Source organism: Zeus faber, assembly GCF_960531495.2.
Source record: "Zeus faber genome assembly, chromosome: 14".
Lineage (NCBI taxonomy): Eukaryota > Metazoa > Chordata > Actinopteri > Zeiformes > Zeidae > Zeus > Zeus faber.
This window is the reverse complement of record NC_137200.1, coordinates 21,473,303-21,499,622: the sequence shown is the minus strand read 5'-3', so window position 1 is coordinate 21,499,622 and position 26,320 is coordinate 21,473,303. Positions and strand designations below refer to the sequence as shown.

At 47.9% G+C, this 26,320-nt stretch overlaps 1 protein-coding gene and 2 long non-coding RNA genes across 3 annotated transcripts; 2 read left to right on the top strand and 1 right to left on the bottom strand.

The window, feature by feature from the left end:
• Window positions 1-1,550: 1,550 nt before the first annotated feature.
• On the top strand, window positions 1,551-1,933 carry LOC307240186. The gene is made up of 3 exons (XR_013844493.1): window positions 1,551-1,595; window positions 1,733-1,782; window positions 1,878-1,933. It is a non-coding gene; the product is annotated as an uncharacterized lncRNA (long non-coding RNA).
• Window positions 1,923-2,520, top strand: LOC307240185. The gene is made up of 3 exons (XR_013844492.1): window positions 1,923-2,000; window positions 2,110-2,190; window positions 2,463-2,520. It is a non-coding gene; the product is annotated as an uncharacterized lncRNA (long non-coding RNA).
• Window positions 2,521-12,427: 9,907 nt separating this feature from the next.
• Window positions 12,428-21,950, bottom strand: dnajc18 (DnaJ (Hsp40) homolog, subfamily C, member 18). The gene is made up of 8 exons (XM_080013863.1): window positions 21,553-21,950; window positions 17,834-18,038; window positions 17,604-17,749; window positions 16,581-16,787; window positions 16,380-16,492; window positions 15,863-15,972; window positions 15,569-15,741; window positions 12,428-14,935 (listed from the first exon to the last, which is right to left on the bottom strand). The coding sequence occupies exons 1-8, from the start codon at window positions 21,677-21,679 to the stop codon at window positions 14,811-14,813; spliced, it is 1,206 nt and encodes a 401-aa protein (XP_079869989.1). The 5' UTR covers window positions 21,680-21,950; the 3' UTR covers window positions 12,428-14,810.
• Window positions 21,951-26,320: the final 4,370 nt, after the last annotated feature.

The window sequence follows — 26,320 nt, the reverse complement described above, 5'->3', positions numbered from 1 at the left end:
TACAATAAACCAACATATTTAACCCTCTGTATCAACACTTCCCACTCCCTCTGAACTACTGTCTGTCTTCTGTTCTCACTGCAGAACACAAGCTGCTGGCCATCGGACCCACGGAGCCGTGGTCGGTGAGGGAGAAGCTGTGCCTGGCCACCTCAGTCATGAAGAGCGGGGACCAGAACTGGTACAGTAGCAATACTGGCTTCATGGTTCTCCTGGGATCCTCCTGGGGTCCGGAATTCACCCCTGGTGTATAACAGTATAACTAGGTGGTTGACTAGGTGGTTTATAAATGATGGATTTGCGTGATGGATGTTTCCTGTATGGTACAGCAAATTCGCTAGAAGGGAAACCCCAAGAGGCCTCCCATTCAGGGTGGTTAGAGTTAGATATTAGCTATATACTGTATATTAGATATATACATATACGCATATATATATATTATATATTTAGGCATTATCATTAAATGTAGTTGAATAATAGATTACTTGTGATTGATATTTTATTATGCCATAACTCGCCAATTGTGGTCGTGTGGGTTTAAGCCGGATTTACACTGAATCCAACAAACGACAACAAAAAAACAAGAGTTACTGTAGCAGCTACACCTCCTTCATAGAAATCCTTCATAGAACTTCATACCCCTATTGGTATATCTCCAACCGCATATTGGAAAGTATTGAAATGTTTTCATCCACTCGCTTCTGCCGATCAGGATGAAGCAGCATAGCAAATGTAAACCCCGGAAGTGCTCCCTTCCTTCTCTGAAAACAATTCAGCAAGACTGATGGGGGTCCAGTGGGGTATAAGACCCTAACGTGTTACGCCTTCTCCATAGAACTGTAGTTAAACAGCTACAGTAACTCTCGTTCTATGTCAGGAGGCTCCACCCCTTGTTAACCTAGGGGTGGAGACCCCTGATACTCTACTCCCCACTGGACCCGAACACTCCCCAAATGCGCAACAGTCCAGAATGCAGGCTGAAGCAGCCAAAGCCGAGAGTGAACGTAATCTACGCACACCGCGAGCCTGGCAATCCATTGTGCCTCACTGAAGTTTCAATGGGCAGCAGCACCAATTAACACTACACATACTGTAGCCACAGAGAGAGTGTTAGTCACTAAGCACAGGCAACACGTAGGAAATCTGAGTGGCCCGTGAACGGCCTCAACGCCGAGCACCGCCTGGGAAAGGGACCCTGCACGAACGTTGCGCAAGTAGAAACGGACAAACGGGGACGGCGAGGTTCCGGGATGCGTTCGGATTTCAAGCAGCACACAACCGAGTTGTGGCGAATCCGACACAGAAGCCCTCTTAATGTGAAACCGCAACATCCGCTATTCGATGCGTTTTCGGATTCGGTGTAAAGCCAGCTTTAGGCTCTTGTGTAAATTCCACTCTGTACATAAGGAGGAGGAGGCATTTCAGGTATTTTATTTCATGTGGATGGATCTCTAGGGATACACGCCACACTTGAAAATGTATTCGCTAACTTTCCACAATTGAATGAACTCCTTTGCCCCGACAGGGTGTCCGTCAGTCGTGCCATCAAGCCATTCGCGGAACCGGGAAGACCACTCGACTGGTTCTCCCAGAAGGTAGGACATATTCTTGAACTCTTGTTAGAGTCCAAAATGCTAATAATAATAATAATAATAATAATAATAATGTTAATAACTTGATCAGAAACCTAAAGAACTGTGTTGATATACCCCGTTTCACCCTCCTGCCACAGCACTGTGCCTCCCAGTACTCTGAGCTCTTGGAAGCAACAGAAGCCCCAAAGTGAGTGCATTTTGTCCCTTACCGTATTACCCCGTTACCACCACTGCTATTATTGTTTCTAACTGCGGTGGGGCGGAACGTCGTCTCGCGTTCAGGCGCAAGCGCGGCGAGAAGGGCGAGGTGGTGGAGACGGTGGAGGACGTGATCGTGCGCCGGCTCACCGCCGAGAGGATCGACGAACTCAACAAGCTGATCAAGGAAACCCAGGAGAAGCACAGGTTCGGTGGGGCTCCCGCCTTCCAGACGCAGAACTCAGACGTCGACCTTCGCGGGTCAAAAGAAACGGAGAGGGGTTCCGATCTCCGTCTGCTTTTTTGTCGTCCGCAGGAAGCTCAAGAGAGAGGCCGAGCTGATCCAGGCGGGACATTTCGATTACAAATTGGAGGAGCTATGGGAAGAGATTGCGCAGTAAGACGTGGCACACGTTCTACTTATTCTATTTCTACATCTTAAAAAGAAGCCCGGTACAAGCTTTAGTAGTATAATAGTAAACAACCTTGAACTGCAATAAATGCTTCAAGTTACCGACGAGGCTAAGCCACGAGTCCAATCAGAACATATTTTACTGTTTGTTGCCACGGGTCGGGATTAACATAGACCACTATCTGGCCGTTTTTTGAGCCTTATTTATCACTTTGTAAGTGATATAGAAGCGTCCCATATGTGTGTGTGTGTACCAGGAAGAAGAGGGTGGAGGAGCAGGACGCCGAGTTGAAAAGAAAGACCACGGACGCTGCCTATCAAGGTATCGAGGTTTCTGTTCTCCTCTCATTGCCGTCAATGTCCGCACGGTCGTCTTGTCAACACACTCCGCTCCGCCGCCTCCAAACAGCCAGGCAGACGGTGAAGAACGCGCCGAAAAGAGCCTGCGTTCCGGGTCACTCGGCCTCGGGGTGCGGCCCCCTGGACCTGGACTTCTCTCCGGGCGACGCCGCCCACGGCCCGACGGACGAGGCTGCCCCCGCCAGGAACGTGAGTCGAAAAATCCGAAAAAGATGGCTCCGTCGCCGCGAGCCTCGATCAAAACGGACGCGTCTACCTTCTGACGCTTACGAGATCGATTCCTGACCCCTCTCTCTCCCCGTCCCCCCGCGTTAAGGCGACGGGACCGGCCGGGTTCGTGCCTTTGACCGAGTCTCCTCTGCCCGGCACCGGAGAGCTCGGCCCGGGGAGCCTCCTGGATGACTCCGCCCAGAAAAAGCTCTCGGGCCAGAAAGCCGCGGCGCTGCCGTCTCCTCTCCTGTCCGAACTCCTGAAGAAGGGCAGTCTCTTGACCACGAATTCCAGACTGGTACGCGTGACGCCGCCGCCAACGCTACTTTTGCGCCGTGACAGTTTATTTCCTTCCTTTTTTTTTTAAATTAGATTCGCATGATTCGCATGATTTTTCAATCCTAGATTGGGGACGGCGATTTGTCTGCTCATGTGACCGGAGCACATGACCTACAACTGGCCCCGCCTGCTCTACCTGGCTCTCTGGCGACAGGTAGAAATATATACACATACAATATATACACATAAAATACAGTGACCCCCCCCCCCCTTCCAAACCTTTTTTCTGCCACGGCACAGATTTCACAATGAAATAATCCCACGGCGACACCACCATGCTGCTAACCGCTAAAAATGGAAGAAAAACTTAGAACCGTGATTATTATTATTATTATGGCCTTCCAGTCGTGATGCATGACTCGCAAACAATTCGTTGGTAGCGAGAGACTCTTCTGCTGGAGCTGCTGTTCCCTCTGGAAGTGATGAACTATATGAAGCCTTGCAATTTTGATCTCGCGGCACAAGAGTTAATTTCCATTATTTATTAAGTAGAATTTGAAAAAATGTTCATGGACCACCTGGCAAGTGCAAACCCCACTGCGGTTGAAAAATGCGTGTATAATATATACATGATATATAAGGAATCAGTACTGAATATGTAGTTTGTTGGACTTAGGCAAACACATTTCTTTTAAATTATATTTCATAATGGGATGTTATTTATCCAAGTTAAGCTGTCAGCATTGATGTAAGATATCATTAAGATGCAATATGAGTCCGTATTAAACTTGTACTTTGTGATTTATTTTGTACCCTGACAGTAAAATATTCAAATGACATAGTCATACAATATAGGTTTTAATATTTAATATGCAGGTTTTTATATCGGCACATTCAGTAACTCTGAATCACAGATGGCCAAACCTAGACATACTGTCTGTAAGGTGGTGGTTAAGTCTAAATACAGTATGTTCTGGCTATACAGGTCGTATGAGGGCGATATTGACATGAACTATTACTATTGGTGCTTTCATAAGAGGTTGAGACGCATCAAATACTAGTTAGTAATGTGGATATTATGACCGTTGCTTAGAACGGCCAGAACAGTCTGTGAAGTTCAGAAAGTGGCTTTACAGTAATGCAGCCTTAAAGACAACATTTAATTTGTCGATATCACCGCACCATCATATTAGCAACATCCCAAACGATATCTAGTCTAAGGATATATCGCCCATCCCTAGGTGGTATTAAGGGGCTGACCTGGTGTTCAGGCTTTTGTCTATCTTGGCTAGTTTCAGGATTTGTCTGCACTGTGTGCATTTGTGTGCGAACACCTGGTCTTTTTTGGGGCCGGTCACACCCACTTTTCCGCCCCATTAGGTTTCCTGTCCGGCCCCGATCCCGCCGCGCCGCGCCCCGCCTCCGGAGCTCCGGGTCTGGCGGAGTGTTCCGTCCCGCCCAGCGCAGGTCTGTGTGGACGTCCGCGTCGTCCCTTCGTGTCGTGTGACAGATGTGCCAGGTCTGGGTCTGGATGTGACACACTCACACGGCCTCCTTTTAAGGAGCCCCACTCCTCCGATGGATCAACACGCATGTGTTGATCCATCCGAACCGTCCTAAATGGACGGGCGTGTGCTCACGACGGCTAATCTGCAAGAATAATTTATAATAAAATCGCCAGTGGAAGCCAAGGTGATCAGGTGATATTGATCACTCAGTAAACAGGTCGTTGATCACTACCAGGAAACAGTTCTCCGTAGTTGGGCTCTCTCCCGAAGGCACTATCAATATCCATAATTATATCCGTGAAACAAAATCATCCAATGTCAAAACTGCTCGGAGATGAATATAACGCTGTATAGCCGGCCTGTGTAAACATAACCAACTGCACTTACCCGTTCATTTAAGGATCCAAGAAAAACACACACACACACACACACACACACACACACACACACACACACACACACAAATCAAGATATGCCAAGAAGTAGGTGTCCGATTTTTATTGACAGTAAGTCTTTTTTTATTTTCATATTGCATATTGTGTAATATATAACTTTTTTACTAATTGGTTCTAATATGCCACTCAAATGTGATTAAAGTTTGGCAATATCATTTTCCAGGACCCACGCGGGGTCCGAGGCAGTTCTGAATGTCGACTTCGACATCCTGTCGAATCCAGGACCTTTGCTTACACCGTGCGCACGCAAGATTGAAGCACAAACGTGTCCGGCGCGCCGCAGATGAAGGAGGCCCGTCGAGCGGGGGTCCGGAGGCGTCTCCTCCCCAGACAACCTGGGCACCGTCAGTGGGTGTACGGCCGTAGGAGACTGTAGGTCAGGGCGGACGAGCACTTTCACTACTAAGAAACACGGAATAGTCGTGTCCACGCCGAAGCTCTTGGGACGGGATTTAGGTCGCGGTGTTTGGCGAGCGTGGTGTGACACGTGAAATAAATCAGGTCAAAGATACTTGAATGGTGAGGGTTTGCCAATCGGCCTCCGCACGGGTTAGAATGACCAAGACACACGTGCGCCACCTCTACGTTTGGAAATCTTTTCCTAAAAATTAGACCCACGGTAACCTCGGTCGGAGAGTACACACTTCACCGCGATCGGAGAGGGATGAACTGGTCTGAGGTGTGAGTCTCGATCGCGGTGTTTCACACGCTTGCAGTTGTCATGACGGTAAAATCCAAGACTCAATAGAAATGAGAAAACGATTCCCTGAGGAACGACCGGATCCTTCATGGTCTCAACTGATGAGCCCAAATCTGAAAAGGAGTGTATAATATTTACCCTTTCTGTTATTAAATGCAATTTTCTATATCTTCCTTTATTGCCACTACCTAATTGCCCCGTTTTAAATTAATTGAATGAATTTAAATATTAGAATATTGTAATATAATGTGATTTTATTAATATAATGTAATATTTTGCTTAGTTTGCTTTGATTTTATTGTTATTATCTGATGGACTTACTTTCATGTAAAGCACTCTTGAGTTCCATGTCATGTAGGAAATATGCTATACAAATAGAGGTTATTATTACTGTTATTTTACTAATAATCATAATAATTATTATGATTATTATTACTATTATTTTAATAATAATCATAATAATGATTATTATAATCATAATAATAATAATAATACTAAAAATTGTGTTCAGGATGATATTTGATATCTATGCTTGTGTGTGTCCAGAAAGTGATGTGGTGCAGCTGGGCTCCTCTGGTTGCCGGGCGGCGGTGTCCGACCTCAGCGAAGAGGACATAACCGTGTCCTACTTGGGCGACGAACTGGACCTCAAGACAGTCGGGGACATCATCGCCATCATCGAGGACAAGGTGCAAAACGAGACAAAACGTACTTCACAAAAACAGTATTTAAGCAGTGCCCAGGCTAGTTTTGGATTAGACCGAATGATGCAATGAGTGTGTGCGGCGGGTGCCGGTGGAGGTATGGAGTCAGATCTCTGCTTCCACAGGGGGATGAGAACTCGGAGGCTTTGGACGCCGCCGCGGTGGAGGCCGCCCTGTCGCTGTGCGAGGAGAACGGCCACGCCCTGACTAGCGGCTGGGAGGCGGGGCCTTTCAAAGCCCATCGTTCCGAGCCCGTAGCGCCCGCAGGATCCCCGGGCCCCTCGCCGCCGGGGATTCGGAACGGAACGCCGCTCCCCTCTCCGAGCGAGATCGGAGAGAAGTGTCTCCTGCCACACCCTCTGGGAGCGAGGGGCCGTCCTCCCACCCCTTCACCCGCGTGCGGCCCTGCGCCTCCGGAGCGTTCCCAGTCCGAAGCCAAACCGGGAGAGGCCAAAGGGAAAATGTGGCAGGAAAACCGGGCGTCCGCGGACGTTGCCGTAAAGTGTGAGAATGAGAACTGCCCCAAGCGAGGACCCGATAGACCCGACAGAGGTACATGCGGCCCCGCATCTCCTTCACTCGCTTTGCAAGAAAGTGCGCTTCCCATAACCACTTCCTTCTTATTATTAATCTTTACTGTCTTGGCAGAGTCGGTATTAGAAGATAGCCCACTGACAGAAAGGCACCCCAAGGTACACCACCCGACCAGGACAGAGCCAACACCATGCTGCGCTCCACTGACACGCAGCGAACGTAGCTCCACGTGCGCCCCGCGGGGTCAGGGCCCATCACAGCGTCTCCGTCTCTCTCCCTCTCCGCAGGACGCCAAGGCGGAGGAAGGGACGAGTGAGGGCGAGGGGGAGGGCGTCCCGGAGCGCAAGGCGGACGGCGGCGGGGGACACGAGGAGGCGGACGGGGCGGAGGCCTTCCTGTCGGAGCCGGAGGGGGAGACGGAGCTGGAGCCCCCGGCGAGCGAGAGCGAGGACGGGTACAGCCTGCACACGGCCTCCTCGTCCCTGCAGCTCCACACCGCCGCCGACTCCGCCCCCAGCAGCCCCGCCTCGTCGCAGTTGTGAGTTGTGCGACGGCCTCGTTTGGCGCCGGGGGCTTCGGGGCTTCGGGGCCCGAGATGCGCCGTCGCGCCCGGCCCACCGCTGGCGAACGCGAGGTCCGCATGTACAAAATACACCGCGTTCCAAATTATTGTGCAAATTGGATTTAAGTGACATAAACATTTGATTTTTTGTTTTTCAATTAAACTCATGGATGGTATTGTGTCTCAGGGCTCTTTGGATCTTTGGATCAACCTCAGACACCTGTGATAATTAGTTTTCCAGGTGAGCCCAGTTAAACTAAAACTAGATGGATGGAGTAGTGGATGGTTGGTGGATGGCCACCATGTCCCAACAAGGCTGCCACGTCAGCAAGGAGGTGGCGGAGTCATGTTTTGGGCCGGAATCATGGGGAGAGAGCTGGTAGGCCCCTTTACGGTCCCTGAAGGTGTGACCCTAAAGTGGTCTGACTGACCACTTTCTTCCATGGTACAAAAAGAAGAACCCTGCCTTCCGTAGCAAAATCATCTTCATGCCTGACAATGCACCATCTCATGCTGCAAAGAATACCTCTGTGTCATTGGCTGCTATGGGCATTAAAGGAGAGAAACTCATGGTGTGGCCCCCATCCTCCCCTGACCTCAACCCTATTGAGAACCTTTGGAGCATCCCTCAAGTAAAAGATCTATGAGGGTGGAGGCAGTTTGCATCAAAACAGCAGCTCTGGGAGGCTCTTCTGACATCCTGCAAAGAAATTCAAGCAGAAACTCCAAAAACTCACAAGTTCAATGGATGAAAGAATTGTGAAGGTGATATCAAAGAAGGCTCCTGTGTTAACATGTAACTTGGCCTGTTAAGATGCTTTTGATTGAAATAGCTTTTGATTTCAGTAAATATGACCTCCTAATGCTGCAAACAAATGACCATTTTCAGTTCTTTACAACCTATAAATATCATTTGCATAATAATTTGGAACGCGGTGTAGACGTGCGTTCACGTGGAGGTGATTTTGTTTCCTAAGGGACGCTTTGAAGCTTCGAGTTGGGCTTTACGCACCGTGCCGCTCGGCGTAGGTCATTCCTAACACAGGCTGAGACGAGATGAGACTCCGGAAAGAAAAGAGCCGAGAGCCCCGAGTCGTTCGGCACGCCTCGGGCCCCCGGCACCGCGGCAAATCTTCTTCTCCAACACCAAATAATTACTGAGGATTCAATTTATGCGAAAAAACGGTGCAGGCATTTGGCATAAATCACATTGAATGGTACGGATTTGCACTGTTTGCATTCTTCCTCAGTAAATCATTTTGACTTTTCCTGATCCTTGCCGCACTACTGTGGTCCTCAAAATATTTTATCCCGAGGTTGCCACGTCTGTTTTCGTATGAACTTTTAATCCCGTTTTTTTTCGTCTCTCTTTTCAACTCCCCCGTATCCTACCCGTCCTTCGCTCTTTCCCGTGTTAATGTCGCCGTTCCGTCCTCCAGCTCCGTGTGCAGCGAGGACCAGGAGGCCATACAGGCGCAGAAGATCTGGAAAAAAGCCATCATGTTGGTGTGGCGCGCCGCGGCCAACCACAGGTCAGTCGTTGCTTTCCGGACGTTGAATCTATTCCGCCGTCTTCCGGCCTCGTTTGTTTTTCGTGCCGTGGCGATGCGGGACTTGCCTAACCCGAACCCAATTGTTTCAGGTACGCCAATGTGTTCCTGCAGCCAGTAACGGATGACATAGCGCCTGGATACCACAGTATCGTGCACAGGTAAGCTTTGTTACTGATGTTGGGGTCAGACATGTCACCATTTTATTGGGTTTTTTTTGTTGTTTTTTTTTTAGTTTTGGAACCTCCGTTTTATGAATCTACTGTACATCCCTTACCCCGTAACCAAATTAAAAAATGTTGACGCCCAACAAACCTCCAGCCCTCACCCCATTGTGTTACTCCCAGGCAGACAGATCAATGCGTAGATAGACAGAACAACAAACAATGTTATAAATAACCAATGTGACTATATTATGTAAGGGATAACGTACAACTAGTAATTATCAGCAAAATAACCCCCGGCAGGGTGATCACTATGATGGAGCACTATGCGATAATAACCGGCTGGCTTTACATTATCTCACTTATCACAAGGCTGCTAACAAAATAAAAAAACACACTAAGACGGAAAATAGATTTGAAATGGTTGCATGATTCGTACGCCTGGTTTAAGAGAAAGAGAACAGCCACGTGGGCAACACTGCGAGGACGTAGCGCTCCATTCCCCTCACCTCATCCCTTTTACATCTTCCATTGTAGTTTGTAGGTAGCATCACAGGGTGGCGCCACTAGCTAGTGTCAGCGTGGCGGCAGAGTCACACGGGGAGTGGATCCAGGAAGTGGAGGGCTGTGACAGCGGTCGTGATTAACAGGCGGTCGAGACGATCGACCGACCGGACCGGCCGTCGGGTAGCCCGCCGAGCCGCGCAATAAACGCTGACGCCGGCGAAAGCTTCTTCTAACCCCGCTCGTTTTCCTCTCAAGGCCCATGGACTTGTCCACCATAAAGAAGAACATCGAGACGGGCCTGGTGCGGACCACGGCCGAGTTCCAGCGCGACATCATGCTGATGTTCCAGAACGCCGTCATGTACAACAGCCTGGACCACGACGTGTTCCACATGGCGCTGGAGATGCAGCGGGACGTCCTGGAGCAGATCCAGCAGTTCCTGGCCACGCAGCTCATCATGCAGACGTCCGAGTCGGGCATCAGCGCCAAGAGCCTGAGGGGCCGCGAGAGTGCCCGGAAACAGGACTCCACTGACAAGGTGCTGCCGAACGACGTCCGGGTCCTCTAGGACGCCGTTAACCAAGCTTTTCTTTTTGCAATTAAATAATCCCCACGGCAACGCCCATATCCCATTCCCCGCCGAAAACGTCCTGTGCTTATTGTTACGGCTACTGATAGTGATGCAAGCCTCGCAGATGATTGGCTCGTAACGAACGGCTCTTTTAAATCGCTCGGGAGTCACTTTCGCAAAAGAGTGGGCGAGCGAGTGAATCCTCAATTCACAAAAGAAAATAATTAACAATATAAAAATATATTATATTAAATAATTACTGAATAAAATTAGGTCTAAGGCAAAAAAAAAAAAGGTCAAGCGCCCCGTGTTTGGCACAATTCATATTGAATGTGAGTGATTTACTCTTTGTGAGCGGGATTTATGTTGGGTCAGGCTAGTCACCATTTTATTTGAGTTTTTATACGTTTTGGAACCCCCATTTTTGAATACAGAACCCGTTCATGTGACCGAAGTCCTCCCTCGCTCACCACGCCTCACGACCACTGAATCAAAGCGCACGACTCACTCTTTTTAACCGAGTGACTCGTCAAGAACCGAAACTCGGGAAAGAGGTCGAGCCTTTCATCACTGCGCCTCGCCGTCGCTTTCCGAGTTCTGATGAACGCAGCGCTGCTGTTTGATCTTGCGACACAAAAGCTCGCTTCCGTCATGTATTTATGGTGGAGTTTGAAATATCTTCCCGTTAGCACCTGGCGAGTTCTAGTGCCCCAATTTTTATTTTTTATAAATGTGTTTTACACAGATATGCTGTATTTATTATTGATTTCACATTACGTTTAGAAATGGTGCGATGACCGCTGCGCAGCATGTATTGTGTAACAAATCGTCATGAAATTCTCCTTTTTCAGTCAGTTTACTACTTTTTATGGATATATTCAGGATATTTTAAGGGTCCAATCGTAGGGAGTACAAACAGAATGATCAGATTGTTGATTTTGATGACAACTTTTTTGTAAATATTATCCATCTATAGTCAGACGTATTTTTGATGTTGTTCTTTTAAGCTTGTTGCCCAAACCTTCCAGTACAGGAAGGTACTGGGGAAGTGAACTGGGGGGAAAACTGGGAAAAGGTCCCCTCACTTAAGACCAGATTGTCCAGGGATCTGCTGACTCGCATCTTTCCGCTCTTTCTGACCGCATCCCTCGTCCTCTTACAGGACAGTGTCTCCATGGCCTCGCCAGCCTTCCTCCTTTCACTCTTTGTAAGTATCCCCCTCCCCTCCCCACAAATTGCTTTCCGTCTTCCCCCCTTTTTCTCACTCCAACGATCCCAAAGAGCATTAGTTTGTCCCGACGGCTCCTTTTGTCTTCCGCTGTACAGGACGGGGGCACCAGGGGGCGCCGTTGTGCCATCGAAGCCGATCTCAAGATGAAGAAATGATCACCCGACCTGTTTCAGTGTCTCATTGACGTTCTCAAGTATTTATTTATTTATTTTTAAAATTTACTTAGTATAAAAAAAAATAATAATAAAAAAAAACACCATTTCTTTTCTACTCGGCCAGAAAAGTAGTGTGCGCTCTACATCCAGCTCCAGAACGAGCCTCGTCTCGTCGCCGCTGGAAACCCATTTCCATCGGCCACCCGCAGCCCAGTCAACATGTACGCGTTGAACCCGTCGTCGTCTTTGTGAGTATGTATTTGAGTGAGATTTGGTCAACTCCCGCACCGTTGCTGTTAAAACGAGACGCATGAGGCCGCCGTTCCTGGCGACGAACAGGAACGCTGCAGAGGCCAGCCTGTGGCGATGAATAAACCTATACCCTGTTGTTGATTTACGATCCTGGACGTGTTCTACTTCGCTTCCTGATCCGGGCGCCGTCTTTAGCGTTTTGCCCTCAGGTGGGCGTTAAATGTGTGTGCGAAACCTGAACGTATCGTCGCGTTGCCAATAAAGACTTGTCCTCCCCCCGCCCCGGGCGCGTATGACTCTTTTCTAAAAAAAAAAAAAAAAAAAGACGCTTGTAAATAGATCAAACATCCACATTGTTATGACTGTTGTATGTTTTATAGAACAATGTTAGTAAAGCTTGGAACTTCGCTCAAACCTTTTTTGTTTGCATTATTATGAGAATGAACAGGAAAAAAAAAAAAAAAACTAACCACTGCAAAGCTCTTTTAAAATGACAGTTTAATCAACCGGCCTGAAGTTGTTTAGTGACTACAATCACACACATGCGATGTCATTTGTCGGAGCCATTTCCTCCTTTTGCTCCTTTCGCAGGCCCTTGAGCTGTGTTTTTCGGAAAACAAACCTTCGACCAAACGATCTGGTGATACTTTTGTTTTATTCAGGGAGAAAAGGGGTTTGCTGAAATGAGAAAGGGAAAACCCCGGGGAGAATTCTGCACTGGATTTCTTCTAAGGTGCACCAGTGACAAAAAAAAAGCTGCTTTTTTTTTTTTTTTTTTTTCCTTTTTTTAAGTAGAATCCTCGTGGTTTGTGGATTGTTCAGACTTTGCGGGATCCGCCGGCTCCACTAGATTTACGTATACAGAGATGCCCTGACCAATCGTCAGTTGACGGAACTCATTACTGGTGATCTGGGTGCATGCAAATGAGGTGGTGAAGGGTCAGGGACACGAGGATGAAAATATACACAAACCAAAAAAAAAAAGTGCTCGTAATTACCAGAACATTTCGGCGGCGTGACAACGGTCTAAGGCAAATTTGGCAAGTCTCAGTGCACTGACTGTCTAAAGGAGGAGGAGGACCGGTGGGTGGTAAAACCCAGATGGGAGCGCACGCATTCTGGATTCAAAAAGGTGTAATGCTTTAAAAATAAAATAAAAACGAAAAAAATAGCACGACATCATCCGGAGAGCTTCGGAAAGAACAGCGGGGGTCGGGATTTCCACTCCATGTTCCTTCATTTGAAATAAAAATCCAAATCTACAACTCTACAAACTAGGGCTGTCCCCTGAAAGCCTACGGGTCGAATCGTCAGTCGACTGAGATTCTTCGAGTCGAGCAGTCGTGTTTGTCCCCCCCCCCCGCCCCAGTCGGTTTGCATTGCAATAACAGGAGAAAACAGAAGCTTACAAAATGCACAGGGATAACATTTCAACAGGGAATTATAAATAAGGGGAATCATAAATATATTTTTATATGTGTGTGTGAATCGTCCACGTCTCGGCTCGCCTCCGTCACCGCGCCCCGTTCCTCCAAATTAAACGACTAAAAACAGCGTGGGGGCGGGGCACGGAGGAACGGGGCCACGACCCGTAGCCTCGTAAAGATTGTTTTCTGCGCACAACGCACGGAGAGGGGGCGATCGGGGGGAGAGAGTCGCGGAGAAAGTGTCCCCCTTACGCACGGTTTCGTTCCATGAGGAGACGTAAAATAAAATAACCTACATCTAGAATAAAAACACTTGTTTTGGCACTTGATCGCGGGCACCCCCGTCGCTGGCGCGCATCGCCTGTACCGTCGGAGAGGGCGGCGGGTGCGCAAAATGTGGCGCCGATCGCGCCCTCTCCGCGTCCCCGCCCTTGGGGGGGGTTAGGCCCTCGGCGCCTACCTCGCCCACAGGAAGACCCGCCCCCACCTGCCCCCCGTCCCCCGCCGAATAGTCTACAGCCGAATCCGATTAGACTGAAAAAAAGTCTTGAGTCGGGTACAGCCCTACTAAAATCAGACAACCACCATGGGACTCCCTGGGCGAAATATTGGGTACCATTCCAACGAGACACGCGGAGGAAAGTGCATTTTTGTGAGACCAAGCAAAGGGGACGGACGGACGGACTGACGGACACACCTGAACTCTCACAAAACAAGGACGGGGGGCGGGTGCATGACTCTGAAGTGTGTCCTGATCCTGACTCCTTCCCCATTGTGATGGACGGACCACATGGAAAAAAAAAAATATATATATATATCTATATATATATAGATATATATATATAGATATCTATATAGATATATCTATATCTATATATCTATATATATATCTATCTATATATCTATCTCGTACACGCACGCACACACACACACACACACACGCACGCACGCACACACATATACATACACGAATGAACCCAATGGTGAAAAGATAACGGGTTGTTGATTTGTAATACTGCTTGGCGGGAAGATTGAAAAAGTACCTTGTGAATAAATACACATATACGTTTCAATCGGGACAATACATAAAACTAGCCGGACATTTGTTTTTATGTGTGTGTGTGTGTGTGTGTGTGTGTGAGAAAATGACTCCGTAACCCACCTGACAGGCGTACCCCTCAATCCTTAATATAAGAAAGTATAAACCCCCGGTGCCCACACCACGCTGAGCTGGACGTCTTTCTATCCCAGACGCGGCGTCTTCTATCCGAGAGGGAAGGAGGAGGCACAAAGTTTTCCGGCCTGGTGGCCCGCGGCCACGCCTTCCCACGGAGTGGCCCGGTTGGACGAATTCAACAATTATTAAGAGACTTTGAATTTAATTTTGGGGGGCGTCCGAGATGAATCCGGGCGGGGGGGCGGCGGGTGCGTGACCTCTAGTCGCCTCTCTGTCGCCCCACGAAGCGGTGGAGCTTGTCGCAGTTGTCCAGCCTCATGGACTCGGCTTTCTGCTTCAGCCGCTCGTCTCGGTACAGCTGGCCCAGGTTGGCCAAGTCCGACTCTGGAAGAGAGAATTGAATTATTTTATCCATTATTTAAATTATTCTTTGAATTCATTTTATTCATCTATAACGGCAAATAACTCTAGAAAGTACATGGTTTTATAATATCCGGTGGTGTTATAATGACCAAAGTATAATATAGAATAGCAGGATGAAGTAGCGTATACTGTAGGGTGAAATAGCATAGTATTAACAGGTGGACCAAACATGACGTGACCAAATTTCTCACGTTTGTTTTTGGGCCTTTTCTGTTTTTTTAGGTTATATTTGTTGTTTGTTTGTTTTGTTAGGATTAGTGTGTATTGGCATATTGGCCGTCAGGGTTTTATTGTATATTTTCACATTTTTCCATATATTGCCATTTTCCTTTTTATATTTTTTATTCCATTGCTTGAGCATTATTATTGCCTATTTCTTATGCGAGCCGCTGTAACACTGAAATTTCCCTCCAGGGAGGAATCCAACTGTCTGGGTGCATCTATCTACCGGGATTCTATCCATCCACCCACCTCGGTTCTATCCTCCCATCTGTCTTCTATCCATCCATCCATCCATCCATCTAGCATTCTGTCCATCTATCTTGGTCCTATCCATCCATCTCTGTTCCATCCATCTACACTTGAGCCGCTCACTTTGCTGCTTCTCCTTCCAGCAGCTGCTCTGCAGGTGCTCGATGTAGTCGCTCTCGATGGTCTTCTCCAGCTCGGCCAGCGCGGCGCCCCGGTACTCCTTCTCAAAACTCTTGTCCACATAGTACGGCACGCCCATGTGCTGTGTTTCCCTGGACACCACCAGCCCCATGGCCCTGACCAGCGAAGAGGACGAGAAAGGAAGACGGGCACTGCGTTTTTTTTTGTTTGTTTCGTTTTTTTTGGGGGGGTTTTTTATCGCCGGCTTCGAGCGAAACACGGGCGACGCCAACTCACGGTTTGTAAAAAAGGCTGTAGGACGGGTTGGTGGCCATCATCTGGGTGAACACGGATAAGAGGATCAACACCAGCACGGGAAGGAGCTGCAGCAGCGCCGTGAAGGAGTTCTGCGGAGAGAGAGGGAGAAAGAAAATAAAAAATAAATAATAATAAAAAATAAAAAAACAGAGAAAAAGATCAGATCAGACCAGAGCAGCTGCGTGACGATTCGTGAGATATCCTAAGCAGACAAAAATCTTCATGCTGCTTGTTATACGAGAACGGATCTGGTCTGGGATTTTGGTTATCGCAATAGTATAATGTCGTCTTTAAGACTGCGTCACGGTAAAAGTTATGCAGCTTTCCGAACTTCACAGACTGCTCTAGCCGTTTCTAATCAATATGTGATAATATCCACATCACTAACGATTGGTTGCCAAGTGTAAATATCTTATGAAACCACAGACAATCATCCCGAAAACTTTGTCAAATTATCAACATCCAGGTATTTAAAAAAAGCCGGGGGCTCCCTCACCTGGCTCCCGTTCTCCTCCGGCTCCTCCTCGCGCCGCTCGTAAGTCCGGCGCCGGCGCGGCTGGTAGAACTGCGCGTACGAAGCCCCCCGGTTGGTGTACACGTGGACGTTTCCTGAGGAGACACGGCGCGCTCGTTGACTTGTCCGTTGACTTATCAGTCGCAGTTCCAGCGCAACTCGCGCACAGAAAGGTCGACCTACCGGTGGGAAACCTTCCGCCGAAGAAAATATTGAACAGCTCCTCCGGGCTGATGTCCGCCTCGAAGTCCCTGTTGAAGCTGCGGTACGGCCCGTGTCGAGCCTGGGCGGCGTGCTGCGGCGCGCAGCCGGCTTGCGGCTGATCTCCGTACTGGTCGTACTGTCGTCTCTTCTCCGGGTTGCTCAGCACGGCGTAGGCGTTGCCTATTGCTGTCGGAGAGAACAGGGGGGAGAGGGCGCATTGGGTTTGTGTTGGTGAGCGTTTCGGCCGCGCCAGCGCAAAAACCTTGCTTCTGCTGCGGCACTTTGTTTTTTAACAATCAAATAATCCCACAGGTGCTTTACCACGATCCCGTTGACAAGTAAAAAAACAACCAGAAACACGTACGTGTGTGATTCATACTGTGGCCCACTGATAGCGATGCATGAATCGCAAACGAGCCGTTCGTAGTGAACAACTCTCCACTCCGGCAAAATAGTGGGGGAGCCAGCGAATCTTAACAATCCAAAACTCTGGTCGTTCGATGGAAGCGCTACGCCAACGGAATCACACCAACAAAGAGTCAGGAAATCAACCGCCTCTTTTTACCGAGTGACTCGTCATGAACCGAATCCCAAATAACGGGACGGACCTTTCGTCACGACGCATAGTCACTTTCACTTTCAAACCTGCTCTGCTGGAGCAATTTTGATGTTGCAGCAAAAAAGGTAATTTCCATTATTTACTTTTTTTTTGGAATTTCCACTATATATTTGGGGGGCTTATTATTGGGGATGTTAAGGGCGGGGCACCAACGCCCTTAACATCCGGACCACAAAAAAGGCGGGAAACCGTTTTAGGGTATTTTCACGTTTTCAGCAATTCATTTCGAGCATGTGCAATGAAACAAAAATCACTGAATTCACTTGACAGGGACTTTTAAGTCAAATTGGGGATGTAAATAATACGACTTGGTACATCGAAACCACATCATATATTATTGTTGCACGTCCAAAACTGTTACTGCATCATATGAAAATATGTACCTTTAAAAGCATCGGTGGCTCCCGGAGCAAAGTTCTTGTCGGGGTGGAATTTCAACGCCAGCTTCCTGTACGCCTTCTTCAGGTCTTCATCGCTGGCATTCTTGGAAATGCCGAGAATCTCATAGAAGTCCTTACAGTTCTTTATTCTGCAAGACAAGACAGTATGAGGTTGGAGAACCCTGACCCGGAGTCCTGACCCACCACGGCACTGCCGAGACGTCTCCTCGCACCTGAGAACACCCTGCCGCTGCTCCTCCGTGTAGCTCTTCTTGTCGTCACCACCGCCGCCGCCGCCGCCGCCGCCGCCGCCGCCGCTCCCGGCGCGGTCCCCGGCGTCCCGACCGTCGTCCGCGTCCCGCCAGCCGGGCGGCGGCGGCACGCGGTCGGCTGCCGGGGCGGCGCCGCTCCCGTTCCTCATGATGGCGTCGATCAGCACTGAAGGAAACCACCAGCGGCGGAAGAGGTGTTCAGAGATTTTCCACTTCGGTAAAAGTACAAATGCCCCGACACAGAATTACTTGAGTAAAAGTGAAAGTACTGCATGTAAGCAAGGATTATAGGTTACTTGCTCTTGAATCTAGTTACGGTAGAGACTTTGACACGGCATCAAGAACTACTGCAGTTGTTTTGTGCAGATGAGTGCTCGTGCAGATCCTGATATAGCAATTTACAAACAAAATAGTACTTTTATAGCTATTACTTTAATTTCTTTAGGATAGGATTTCTTGATGTCATACTGGATAAACTGTTGATATAAATATGTGTTTTAATTGAATCTATATATTATATAATATTCATTAATATAATATTATTTTTGAAATTAATTATTGATATTTATATTTTTTAACTAAAGTAACTTATGGAGGGAGTTCTGCATCATAATTCACAAATACATAAAACTAGAATTACAGCGTACTGGTTGTATCAGTACCCTGGTTGTAGACTTAAGGAATTGAATAAAAAAGGTATTAAGTGTATTTTTTGGTGAAACAGAAGTTAGCACTATATTGAAAAGGTATGATTCCCGTGAGAAACCCGCTGTCTTCACTTATTCTTTTTTTTTTTTTTTTTTACAGAGGACTGATCCAGACCAGGACCATCACCTCTCACCCTCTCTACAAGGAGCTGTGGCAGATTGGCAGCTCATTCAGCCCCTGGATCATCTCACCCAGGTGTGAAACAGGTGGTGCCCACTGCCATCACACGGTCAGGGTTACATGCCCCCCCCCCACACACACACACACACACACACACACACACACACACACACACACACACACACACACACACACACACCAGATTCAGTTTCACGGCGGGCACCCAAGATTAGCGTCCGACCAAATGTGAAATACGGTCCCAACCTCCCCATCGGTTCTCTCCAGAAAAGCGTTTCTACAGAACATTGAGGTTGACCTTTAACCTCTTGGATATATAACATTTTTTATCTCGGGCTGCCCCTTGAAGGTCGACGAGTGGAATCATCAGTCGGAAACCCGTCAGTCGACTGAGATTCTTCAAGTCGAGCCGCCGTTTTTCTTGGGGGTTTTTTTCCCCCAGTGTGCAATACAACAACTAATTTGATCCAATTCGTCGTTTGTGTGAAATTTAGTTATAATTGGCGTATGAATTATGGGAGTTATGGCCAAAAACGCGTGTTTTGTGAGGTGACAGTGAGCTTGACCTCTGACCACCAAAATCAAATCAGTTCATCCTGGAGTGCAAGTGGAACGTTTGTGCCGAATTTGAGGAAATTCCCTCCAGGGGCTCCTGAGATATGGCGGTCACGAGAAAGTAGACGGCTGCTGCCGGCGCGGAGGCACGAATAGAAATAAATACAAATGGAAACAAATGAGTAAAACAACAATCCACAAATTTCTATTCAGATGCTTACATGAAAAAAAAAAACAGAAATATATTTGGGTTTCAGTAATATGTCATGCATTACTTGTGTAAACCATTGAAATGTGATTAAATATATTTTCGTCACTCACACCTTTAACTGTTGTTTAAGAGTTTCAAGGCGGCTTGCATCCTGTACCGTTTCATGACCGCCCTTCCTCGGAAACCGTCGGCTTTGCAACGTGCGTGCATTCCGGCGCGTGCGAACGTGTCCTCTCGTCTCCCGACGCCCGCGGATCCGTTCGGGTTCGTGTCGACCGGTGTTTGTGAGAACAGCACATCCGGCGTCGGCGTCAACGCGCGGAGTGGATCCTGGAGCGGATCCGGGACGCTCGCTACGGCGGACAAAGTCGGAAGACGGAACCACCGGACGGCTCACGGCGGCGCGAGGCAAACGCGCCGGCACCGGATAAAGGTTAAAAAAAACAAAACACAAACTGAAATGTGCCGTCTTCAAAAACGCCGAAGTCAGATCGTGCGACGGGATCCAGTCCTTGTATGTGGCCTTGCCTTTCTGTGTGGAGTTTGCATGTTCTCCCCGTGCTCACATGGGGTTTCCTCCAGCTAACGTCAGTAAGGACCCCCCCAAAAAAACATGCACAACATCATCGTCTGACCAGCGATGGACACTCATCACCTGGTCCCCGGGCGCGTCCACGTCTGCTGCCCACTGCTCCTGGCCGTGGCCCCCGGAGGAAGGACAAGCCAGGACGGGTCAAACGCAGAGGCCTCATTTCACTCATTCAAAGTGCATGTGGTGTAGTGTGGCGGTGCTGTGTGACAAATAAAGATTGTTCTTCTTCTGTATTCGCTCCACCCCCGACGCGACGGGCGTGTCGCAGGCCGCGGGTACGGAACGCACCCGCGTCAAATCGGCCGTTTAAACCCGCGCTCGGGACGCAAGCCGCCGCGAGAAGCCCCAAAAGAAGAACAGTTGTAGCTGACGAAAATATATGCGATCACGCACAAACGACTCATTCATTCGTACAATGGATTGTGGCATTTATTTGAAATGGTAACACAGATTTGTGTTTCATAGTGGTTATTTTTCCACTAATATTATTATTATTCGTTCATGAACTGCGACGAACCCAAACATGTTCAACTCAAATCACGTGAAACGCAGTGGAGTAAAAACGACAGACGTCCGTGTTGAAACGTCACTGAGGACAGCGCTGCCACCGTGGGGGCCGGTTCCTACGTCATTTATTTAAAAAAAAAAAAAAAAAAAAAAAAAAAGCCCAGTTCATCTGTGACGCCGACACCTCTCTCCGCTTATACCGCTGCGGCAGCTCGGCCCGCCCGCTGAGCCGCCGGGGGTATTTCTGGCGGTCGCGTTGGGCCCGGGCCCAGCAGGGTCGGGTGGGGGGGGTTGTGTTCGGCGGTCGCCGTCGCGATCGCCACCTTTCGGCGGACGATTCATCGCCGTGGAAGCAATCGCGATTATAAACGTTTCGCTTCTCTCTCTTTTTTTAGGGAGGGTTGACCGAACGCCACCGTAACAGTAGCACGAAACGCATGTTACGACCGTGCACCTACTGCAGAAGGTAAACACCAAACCATAACATTTCCCTCGACCCAACTGATGCAAACGCACCCTGAGTCCCGTGCCTCTTACAGACACGTTTACCAGGGTCAACCCTCCTCCCTCCTCCGGGTTCGGAGGGAAAGCGTGCGATTTTGGAGTCAGAACAACCGATCGATTCATCCCGATTAATAACCACGCGTGGTCGCCACAGCTCGTTCGACTCTTCCCACGCGTGTCCGCGGCTCAGCGCATTCCTTTTCCATGCGAGGTAACGGTGGTCGCGGCTCCCGGAGCAGAAACCCGCAACGCAATCGCATTCTCCCGTAGTGTTCCAAAATACTCCCTTCGGCCAAACAGTCCCAAAATGAGACCTGAAATCGGGTACGTTAATCGGGGGAGGGGAGGGGAGGGGGGCGGCTGTGTTCCCATTCGGCGTCCGACTCTGCGGTGCCCCGACAGGCAGAGCACCGCCGGATCCAGCCCTAGCGCTCCGGTGCCGGTGACCCGGCGCGGTGTTGTTACCTGTGGCCCGGGCACTGGGGAACACGCTCTGGGCCTGGAGCAGCAGCTGCAGCGCCTTCTCTCTGCGTCCGGACCGCAGACACAGCTTGGCCTTTTCGATCAATCGATCCGATTCCTCCCTTTCCATTATGACATCGGCGCCGACTGGATATTCCGCTGATCGGGATCCGCGCCGTCGGTCGGTCGGTCGTCGGTCGGGCGGGCCCTGTCAGTGTCAGTGGAAGTCGGTGTCATATGTCAGCACTGGGGTGAGGCGGTTAGCCGTGTAGCCTTTAGCCGTTAGCATTAACCGTTAGCTTCCAGCCGAGGGGAGTGAGCGGCAGAGGACCACCGCCAGCGAGCGAACGCGATTCTGTGTCAGCCGGGCGGGAGGGGGGGGGGTATAACCGGAAAAAACCTCCGCGCTATCGTCTCATCCGACGGTTGCGTCGGATGTCATTTTGCGGAGCCACCTGCGGCGGGCGTAAACACCGGGAGGGTCGAAGGTTTCCCCGCGGGCCGCCGCATCCTCAGCGCTCGTCCCCCTGCGTCGGCGCTCTGCGCGGCGGCGGCGGCGGCTGGGCTCCCGAGCCGACGCCGCGCCAGCGCCATCTGGTGTCCGCACGACGTACACGCAGGTGTCCTTTATTTCACCAGCGGTGTTGGTCGTCCTGCTTTGGGTTCTCCTCATGTGTTTGTATTTGTTTAACTGGAGATGTGGATGACTTTTAAGGTAATCTCCACTTTAAAAACATAGCATTCTTACGTGTGTGTGTGTGTGTGTGTGTGTGTTTGTGTAATTTTTAAATGTAAACATCTTTTTTCTTTCCCACTTACTTTGTCGATGCAAACGGGTGTTTCCTGTGCCAATAAAGCCTTTTGAAGGGAGCCGACGCGCTCACTCCAAGAAACCTCAACTACAGTTCATCAGCCGCCATCGTGCTGGCTTCCAGGAACTCGGGAAATCGGTCATTCCGAGGCGGTCGCCCCTCCGCGTCAGGGCCCCACGTCATTCATAGCCTCCGTTTGGAGGAAGATGGACGGACGCCTGCAGAAAATGTGTGTGTGTGTGTGTGTGTGTGTGTGTGTGTGTGTGTATAATGTCTGTTTGCCAAGCTTGTGAATTCTACGAGGTGCAAAACGAACGTTAACATTCAACATCACATAATACGGCACGCCACGTGGCCTTAAAAGGTTCCTTTGCACTTTTTCAAGTAGGGGATAGGATTTTCTGAGTTCCTATTTCAATGGAATACAGTATTAACCGATAATAATAATCATTAAAAAATATATAAATAATGATAATAATAATAATAATATAAATGTAGCTGCAGGCAGCAATTCACGGGGTCCATTATCGACACCAATTACAATTTTTCAAGTTCCCATGGAACGTAGCGTCAGTTTGTACTGTCGCTTCTCTTTACATCAGCATTACTACGAAAACAAGTTCAAATCTTCCCTTGAGTTTCCATTGAACGCGGCATCGACTCACGCAATGACAAAGTGATGCAACTTTTCTGAGTCCTGGTGACATTGATGGCTGATACACTTGTTGCATGTTTTTACTTTGTCCTAAAAATGTGAACGTAGCTGTCTACTTCCTGTAGTCCACAGAGTCCTGCCTCACGGTGTCTCTGTGGAAGGAAATCACTCCGTGTGGAAGTGATTGAATTCAAACGGATTAAACACTGTTTGTCCCTCAAAGACATTTCATCAACTTCTGAAACTTTTGGGACTAAAATAAAACAGACGCGATTCAGACCCGTTGCTACGGAGCTGCAAGCGAACTCCATGTCTGAGCACACGAACACGGAATATGTTTTGGACTCCTTCAGTTTGTGTGTAAGGACTGTCTCGAATGCCGCAAAATAAGGGTTAGGGTTAGGGTTAGGGTTAGGGTTAAATAACACGACACCGGTCTGATGGAACAGACTGTGTTTATATTTACTTGTACAAAAATGGCAAAAGAGATAAAATATCAAACAATAAGACCCACCAATGTCAAGCAGGTAAGGCGATACACACAATCACTCACACACACACACACACACACACACACACACACACACGCACACGCAGTGTTTACGCTCGCACGGTGCGAATGTGCCTTCGTAGCCACAAGCTGCACATATAAAGCAAATTGGATGATGATGTCACAAAGCGTCCTCATCCACAAACTCATCTCGCTCCACGACCCGACCGGAAGTTTTAGAATCTTGGTGTGTCGGCAATGCACGAATGTTCGGCTACTTCCGGTCAGATTGAATCGGTTTTCCGCAAATTCCTGCTCCGAATGTGGATCGATATGGATCAAACTCGAAGCATGAGATGTCTGAGACGTCCCGGTTCTAACAAGACTTCGACCGTGTCCGTAGCTCCAGCGGTTGTTGGGTTCTAGACACTTAAAGCCTAAAAAATGCCAGGGAGAATAAAAATAATAAAATCTGAACAATAACAATAGGGTACAGGGCTGGAACCCCAATTATAAATATTGCTGCAGTATAGTGATTAGCCACGCACAGATAGTCGCGATTGGACATTAACTAAAGGAATATAAGAAACAAACTCTTAACCATACAAAGTTGCAAAGTGACAGGTATTATTTTATTACTATTAACCTTTATTATTCACCATAATTTAAAATAAATATGTTAAAGTATTACCAGAAGACAATTATATCAAACAAAGGGCAGCGTATTAAACGTCATAAATAAATACGCTTCTCAGGACAACTGGCACGCACCAGAGTAAGTTCTACAAAATATAAATCCAATAATATCACTGTCAGAATTTAGAGACATTCCAGAGATATCAATGTATACAAAAATCCTGAATTATGGATTTACAAAGTGCCATGAAATAATTATTACCGACTACCCTGGACCCTGTGTATTGCTGCCTTCAGCAATATTTATAATTAGGGGTCCATCCCGCAGGTATGGAACCCCATTGTTATTCTTCGGATTGTTACTTTTATTATTATTCCCCTTGGCCATTTTCAGGCTAAAAGTGTCTGGAGCAGGACAACCATTGGACACACGAACACGGCTGAAGTCTCGTTAGAACCAGGACGTCACAGACATCTCGTGGCTCAAGTTTCATCCACATCGATCCATATTCGCAGCAGGAATTAGTGAAAAACAGATACAATTTGATCAGAAGTAGCAGAATGTTCACGCATCGCCAAGGTTCTTAAACTTCCGGTCGGGCGGTGGAGCGAGATGAGTTTGTGGAGTAAGACGCTTTATGACATCATCATCCAATTCGCGACATATGTGCAGGTTGTGGCTACGATGTATACGTGTATGCATGTGTGTGTGTATTGTCTTACCTGCTTGACGTCGGCGGGTTCATTTGATATTTTATTGTTTTGCCCTTTTTGTAAATATTAACACAGTCTCTTCCATTCAACCCGCTGCCGTGTTCCCCCTTATTTTGCGGCATTGGAGCGAGTCATTACACACGAGTCCAAACAGTCCGAAACATATTCCGCGTTCGTGTCCTCACACATGGAGTTTGCTTGCCGCCCCCGAGCAAAGGTTCTGAATCATGTCCGTTTAATTTTAGTCCCAAAAGTTTAAAAACTTGATGAAATGTCGTAATGTTGATGTAAAGAGGAGCGACAGCACGAAATTAAGCTACGTTCCATGGGAGTTCGAAAAATTGGAATAAATGTAGATAACTGACCCTGTGTATTGCTGCCTGCAGCTATATTTATTATTATTATCGCCTATGTTTGGCCGTCTTAATATTATATTTTATGTCGGCATTTCCACCATGTGTGTCCAATACTCTTGCAGTGTGCGCACAACGCAGCATTTTTAAGTATTGTAATATTATTATTATTATTATTATTTTAACTGTGCTGAAAACTGGGACATTTTTGTGTTTAACAGGTATTTGCCGGGACACAGCTGGGACAATCCCGGACAAACCGGGACGTCTGGTCACAGTAGTTAAAAGTGTTGTCTGCTGTAGTCCATCATAGTCAGACACAAACTAATTAAATGTAACAACAGCCAATTGTATTCCTTAAATAATATGGAGCCTATACCAAGACCATAATTGATTTATAATTGAACGAAGTGGAGCGTCAAACTTGTTTTAACGTCATTATACGCCGGCAGACTTCCTGCGCGGACTTTGGCTGCAGGGAGGACTCACTGAACGAATCCATCGGTGAACAAATCAGCAAACAAATCTTTTTAGTGAACTGAATCAAAAGATTTGTGTCCCTGAAAGGAAACGGAACGCCCCCCCGTGTTCGCCTACTTCCGTCCGTTACTTCGGCTCTTTTCTTTTTCTCTTCGGCGCGTTTTTTCACAAATTCCTGCCCCAAATATGGATCGACTCGGATCAAATTTGAACCACAAAATGTCTGGACTGCCCTGAATACGACGCTTCCTTTGTATCCGTGGGTTCTGCGGTTGCTGCGCGCCAGACACTTTCACTTGGCAAAGTGCCAAGCAGAAAAATAATAACAAAAATCCCAACAAAAGCATTAATTATAGTCGTCCCCGTCGTAATTCTATCTCCATTCCTTATTCTGCTACTATATCAGCTACGGTACCAGAGATCTCCTTTTAAGCTTTCTTTCATTTTCCTATCATCACATTCATAGAAAAACACTCTCATGAACAAACAAAACAAAAGACAGTTTTTCCTACTAAACGTTGATAAACTAAACGTTGATACAAATCCAGGTTGTTTCATCATATCAGTGAGAAACTGAACTGAATTATTGTTTTTTTTATTCATGCATATTTTATTCAAGAGTAAAAAAATG

Excerpts from the sequence above, each read along its gene's own strand:
- dnajc18 (XM_080013863.1), bottom strand. The coding sequence starts at position 21,679 with ATGGAAAGGGAGGAATCGGATCGATTGATCGAAAAGGCCAAGCTGTGT. Across the intron at positions 15,973-16,379 it reads CGGAGGAGAACGGGAGCCAG|AACTCCTTCACGGCGCTGCT; the intron begins GTGAGGGAGCCC and ends CTCTCTCCGCAG. Across the intron at positions 15,742-15,862 it reads TACAGCCTTTTTTACAAACC|GGCCATGGGGCTGGTGGTGT; the intron begins GTGAGTTGGCGT and ends TTCGCTGGTCAG.